This window comes from Rhagoletis pomonella, unplaced genomic scaffold, assembly GCF_013731165.1.
Source record: "Rhagoletis pomonella isolate Grant_MI unplaced genomic scaffold, Rhpom_1.0 Rhpom_scaffold_00001, whole genome shotgun sequence".
Taxonomy (NCBI): Eukaryota; Metazoa; Arthropoda; class Insecta; order Diptera; family Tephritidae; genus Rhagoletis; species Rhagoletis pomonella.
The window spans coordinates 49,285,690-49,292,157 of NW_023458555.1; the positions used below are offsets into that span (position 1 = coordinate 49,285,690).

At 37.8% G+C, this 6,468-nt stretch overlaps 1 protein-coding gene across 11 annotated transcripts in view; it reads right to left on the reverse strand.

Annotated features, from left to right (window-relative positions):
• LOC118745751 (TLD domain-containing protein 2) overlaps positions 1-6,468 on the reverse strand; it is a 321,509-nt gene that overhangs the window by 260,499 nt on the left and 54,542 nt on the right. For all 11 annotated transcript variants that reach the window (XM_036479438.1, XM_036479428.1, XM_036479422.1 and 8 more), the window contains exons 3-4: positions 3,121-3,572; positions 1,327-1,814 (exon numbers count right to left, since the gene is read on the reverse strand). In XM_036479438.1, the coding sequence (XP_036335331.1) occupies positions 1,327-1,814; positions 3,121-3,375 (743 nt within the window). In that variant the 5' untranslated portion in view covers positions 3,376-3,572. The remainder of the gene's footprint in view (positions 1-1,326; positions 1,815-3,120; positions 3,573-6,468) is intronic.

Sequence of the window (6,468 nt, forward strand, 5' to 3'; positions counted from 1 at the left end):
GTATCATATAGACATTTAGGAATACCGTTCTTTTTTTAATGATCCCATGATCGGAACTAAAAGAAATTAGTATGGGACCCTTGAGATAACACCTTTCCGATAAGGAAAGAATTATCGAAATCGTTTGACGTGGTCCCAAATTTTGCAGTAGCATACATGAAAAAAAAATACTCCGACGAATTGATAACCTCCTCCTTTTTTCAAGGCGGTTAATAACACACATTGCTGTAACAAATATGTAGGTTAAAAAAGCATACCGAATTTCATTGAACAGAATTATTTCTACACTTCCATTAAGTTTATTGCGCTATAAAAACTAAAACATCATGTCACGAGTTATGGCACCATGAAATATGGTAAGATATTAAAATCATTTTCTCAGATAAAGTACACAAGCGTCCCAAGACTTTAGTGGTGCTTTAGTGCTCATCTTTGCCATAATGCAATTCTTATTTTTAGCATTTCTTAATTCACAAAAAATCTACATTCAAGGTATGACAATAAATTTACTTGATGGAAAATGAAAAATGCATCATAAGTGAAGCCAGAAGAAAGATGTAACTAAAATACGAGCCCACAACTGTCAAATCACAAAGATGCGGTGAAGCTCAATGCTTCATGTGACTTTTCTCAGAACAAAAATTGTAAAAAAATATATAAAAAAGAAGAAGCCGAAGCCTTTTAAGTACACGCAACGAAGCTCAAATGCTTTTCTTTTAACAATCTTGCGGCTGCGCGAATTGCCGCTTTAACCGCGCACTGGTTATTCCCATATTCAATTATACCCACTCAAGTAGTCGCAATTTTTTTTTTATTAAGTACTTGCTTATAAACATATGTACGTTGATATGCAAGTAAGTATGTATACAAATGTGTGCATTCCCACAAGCTTTTAATTTTGCATTACTCCCGCAGGTTAATAAATATTGTTGTTAGTCACAAAATCCATTGAGTTCTTCCCGCCAGTGAAGAGATGTTTAAAAATAGTTGAACCCAGTTAAAACGGCATAAAAGGTTATTTGGACAAGTCAGGCACAAAAAATAAAAAAAATAGAAATTTTAACATTCCAGAGTAAATTTGGTTAAGTAAATGTGTCAGCAATATTCTGTTGTTAGCATTCCGCGTAAAAAAACGCCTTCGACACATCGAATGTATGTACGCCGAAAATAAGTCAAGGAGTTATTAGCAGTTTTAAATTCATAAAAACACAGTTAACGGGTTAACGATTTTAGTTGGGTGCTCATAACATAAACTTGAAATAAATGAAATACTTAAATTAATAAAACATAAATTCTTGCAATCCCTTTCCCCTCACTTCTTCTCACCTGCTTTTCAAATTCTCTGGCACAAAGATATTCCACCATGAATGACGTTTTTGACGCGGAAAATATGCTGTATGCTTTGGATCGATATCCCCGTACGGTAGTTCGCCCGCAGATGAGCCCATGCCATTGGCGGCATTAGCGTCAGCCATACTGCCATTGGTCAATTCGCTTTGTGAGCCGCTCGGCAAGCTGCTGTCCATGCCCAATTGGCCAATGTCGTAATTCTTGCGACGATGTCTTTCCAATTTCGCTTGCAGTGAACTGCGTCGCCGGCGATTGCGTTCTTTGTCGACCGGTGAATTTATGCCCTTCACAATGGGTCTCAAATTGGAGCCATCATCGAAATAGGTCAACTTGCCAGGCTCATTAGGCGAGGAGGCGCGTACATTCTCATCGGCGGTGTATATAATTTCTGGACTAACCGGTGTGTTTGAGCCGTCGCTCTTTTCTTGTTTCACAGCAGATTCATAGGAATCTTTGGAGGAGTTCTGCAAAGGAAAATGAGAATTATGCACATATGTATATTTGGCAATAATCAGATACAATTTTAGAAAACATCAGCTGATTTTGGACTAAGCTTCTATGATATGTAAAAACAATATTAAAGCTGGCAGTCTTGAAACTCTTATCGAATAAGTATATGCAGCTAAGTAGGTGAAAAGAGACAGTTCATGGTAAAGCTTCCCTCATACTATCCACAATTGGACTCAAAATCAGACATAGAGGCTACCAGAACACTGCTTAAAGAGCACAAAATATATGGGCCAAAAAGTGTTTCCCCGCCCTACATTTTTCCCCAATGCCGTTTATAATGCGTACAATTGCAGGGTATCATGAAGGTATACATATAGATTCCCAAGGAGCGGGTAGCGAAGCTGTTTTCCTAACGAGAAGGTCTCAGCGTTATTCTGTTGTCTTTCACCAATAAACTTTCTTAAAACTAACTTAAATAAAAAAAAAATACATATATATGTATTTTTGTTTTTAACACAATTAAAATCTATAGGCAATTAAATTTCAAAGAAAAAAAATTAAGTTAAAAAATATATAAAAATATTTGCTTTTGAGACACTAAAATCTGGCAATTAAAAGAAATTTAAGTTTAAAAAAATTATTAATAAAAGAAAAAATTATAAAAGATCCAAAAAATTAAATCAAATCAATAAAAATATAAGTTTATTTTGAAAACAATAAAATAACTTTTTAAAAATTAAATCAACTTAAAAAAAATTATTTTTTGGCAAAAATGGCAGTTACGAGATTTTGCAAAAACACGATAAGCGGTTTTTACTTTAAACGACGATATATTTATCGTTCAAACATTTAGTTTTAAAACAAATATAAAATATAAGTTTGATTTTAGAACAATAAAGTCAAAAAATAAAGGAAAATGTAATTAAGAAAGATAAAAAATGAATTCAAAAAGGAAAAAAAGTTTTAAAAAAACTTAATAAAAAAAATATAAGTATATATTTCTTAAAACAAAAATAAAATCTACAAATAAATTTAGAAAAGAAAAAACAAATAAAATTATAAAAAGTACATACATCTCCATTTCGAACATGCTCAATTGCTTTCAGTCAAAATAGCTTTTTACCATGAAACTTTGCAGGGGAGCTTTTTTTGTGAGCCTTTCGTTCCAGAATAAACTAAATCTTTCAAAATATGTTGCATACCATCTTTCAAAAGAATTGCAAGTGTATTAGCCCGACTTGACCTCTTAAGGTATGACAAAAAAAAAAAATGAGACATGTGTATAAACTGATATAATATGATGATTCATTATACACTCACCTTATTGCTGTCGCGCCGCAGGAATGAGACCGCAATCGAGCTGCGCCTCTTCTGGCTCTTATCGCCCTTGCTGGAGAACAAGCCCAAGGCCAATGAGCTGCGACGTGGCGGCTTTGGTGGCGGCAAGGGTGTTGTAATATTTAGTGAATTCTCCACTTCATCGCCCACATGCTCATCGATATCGACCAATGACGGTATGGAGGCACTGGCCCAATCTTTGCGCAGCCGATAACGTCCGCTATCGATTATGCTCATCTTGAACGAACGAACGAACGCACGCGAATTATGGTCGGCGGTGAAAGTTAGTCAGTTAGTTCAAGGTTAGAGTGTCAATGAGTTTCGATTAACGATCAATCAATGTCGTAGTTGATTGGTTTTTTTTGTTATTTTTATATCTCTTTTTTTCAGTTAACGTCCTTTTCGTTGTTTGGTAAAAAATTTTAATGGAAAATCTGTGCAAAAAAAACAAAGAAAGAATAAAATTGATTGTGATTAATTGCAAACGCTTTGAAATTAGTAATTTAAAAAAATAGTTCCCAAAGAAATTCGCTTACTCAGCGCGCACCTGTGAAGTTCACAGAGGCTTATTACTAACTATGATAGTGAAAAAATATTTATGTCAGTATATACTTAGATTTAATGAAGTGCCAGCCATTTAATGTCGATTTAACGCTTTTGTTGCCACTGCCTACTTAACTCTCAAATTATGCCTAATTGTACAAATTATATATACATACATATCTACGTGCGGGATTGAGTGCTAAACGTTTTGTAATAAGCGACTTAAATGCCCCAGTAAGTTGTGCGACATGCGCCCTTTTTCGACTTCATCGAAACTATCTACAGCGTAAAAATGCCCGATCGTGCGCCGCGCCGCGGCTTGATCAGGCCGATCGACGGCGATCACTCACTCATATGTATTTACACCTAGCGCATTGTTTACAACGCGAATCTCGTGTAAATCACGGGAATTACATGCGCTTAGCATGTTCGACGTTTATCGACAGATAATCAGCCAATCAACCAGCCGCAAACCGCTAGCTGCATGCCGTCAACCGTCAGACAAGGCAGGCGTTCCCACAACACCCGCGATAATGCGACGCAGTTAAGCAAACAAATTACAGGCAGACAGCTGGGAGGATGGTAAGCTGGGCGGATGTGTGAATTTACATATGTATCGAAGTGTGTTTGAGTGTTTATGTGATGGCGCTTGAACGTCGATCAGCGTTGTACTCGCAAGCGGGGGAAAACTCACATATTAGTATATGGTTGTTTTATGACTTTTCAGCCAGTTTCAATGAAAACGAAAGTGACGTCCTCCCAACACGTCCCGCGCTTACCAAACTAAATAGCTGTACTGCGACAGCGATCATTCGCGAGCATTGATCTTTGGCCTGTTTTCCCACGTCGCCGGGTCGCACGATTAGCTGTCGTAGTCATTAAGTGTGGGTATTCTGACATTTTGTGTGACTTGTACTTATGACTTTGCGATTTCCAGTAATATTAAATAGTAAAAACACCGTAAACACCATAAACCCCATCAGTTTGTAAATATTGGCTCTAGTCAGCTTGCTGCAATGAGCAGGCGCTTAATGACTTGGAAAAGTCAAGTAAGCTTATTGACTACATCGTAGGCGTACATAGTAGGCTTTTTTATTGGCCTATAGAAATGAAATTTTATTGCTAATTTCGCATTGAATTGTAGAACTTTTAGTTAGTAGGTAGATGAGTGCATGTTTTATCTCCTTTGCTGGTGAGTCAGTAATTAGCGGCTTTTAGTGTTACGATAATTAAGCGCAATGCGAATATGGCGTGTAGTAGCCTAATGTTTTGTTTAAATTAGTAATTGCAACGAATTTGTGATATTACACAAGCGTGAATGGCATGCAGCGCCAACGCTGTCACCTGGGTGTCTAAATACGTTGGTATGTAGGGAGGCGGTTCAATGAACTTGCATAAATTAGAAGGTAATGAAAATTGCTCAACTGTTCGTGCGGACTCAGGTTGAAACCATTTTTCTTTGCTTCAAACTTTAGTGAAAATATCCTATGTTTATGGAAAATACAAATGTGCCTAAGGTGCACGAAAATATGTTTTAAGATGGACAGTCCAGAAGCTGAGGTTTAAAGTTCTCTTGAAGAAAAACTTCGGCAAGCTTTTTCCATCACGGAAAGAGTGGGAGGATCCTATTTTTATTGAGCGCTTCGAAGTATCCATTTTTACGGACAGCCCAAACTGGATTGGACAGTGTTTCTCAGGCCAGAGATCTTTGCCATAAGGGCTCTATATCGACTAACTGCTGTTTACACAGGCAACTGGGCCATGGGAATCCATGCTGCAAGACTGGAACACAACACTTCTTGTCGAAGCTGTTATGCACCAGATGCAGAAGAAACGGTGAAGCATCTGCTCTGCGATTGTCCAGCCCGATGTAGGACTAGAATCAGGCTTCAAGACTGCTTCTACGGTTTAATAGATATAAGAGATACTAACCCACTGCAACTTCTTATGTTCTTGAACTCCACATACTGGGTTTGAGATAAATAACCGACTTCTGCTGTTTTCTTTTCGCGCTTTCGTTTCAGTTTAAATTGCGAGTGGTGGTTTTAAAACGGCACGCTGAAGTGATAATTGGAGTAGTTAAACTCTCCACTTCAACCAACCTACCAACCAAATCATGTTATGTGGGAGCAGATAAATCATAAATCCTATTATTATGGCCAGCGGCCCAACTAATTAGAGAGATGCAGGGTGACTCGGTTGAAAGACAACGTCAACATGTCTGCAAACCAAACTTGACAAGGGATGACGGAAATTCGTTCCAAAATAAATCACAACGTCAACATCTTCTGAATCCGAGAGATCGGTTTTTTTTTGGTGGCCAAACGATTGCAACGATTTGCAAGCTAAGATTTATTAAAATAGGAACACAGTTAGCCTTCCACTAAAAAGCACGATTACAGCGAAGACAGCCACTACACCTTGGCCCATAGCCAAGCCACTTTGAAAGGTTATAATAGGAACCATAATAGCGGAATCCGGGTTTGTACAGAAATTCTGTGACGTTTTGGCATCGCTGCGCCAGCTGAATGCAACCCTTTGCTGGGATCGCTGACATAACAATGTCGAAGTAAACGAGATAGTAGATGGGATGGCCAATTATGACTTGGGATTCCAATGAATGAAAAATCTATGAATACACCTAAGCCGTTAGAAATGCATTATGGGCCAAACGATATGTTTGTGAGGTCGCAAGGCCATTATGGCCGCAGTTAGATAGGAAAAAGGCGGGCGGCCTTCTTAGTAAAAGTTCTTACTGGCGTCATCAGAGGGCACTGTGCTGTTGCA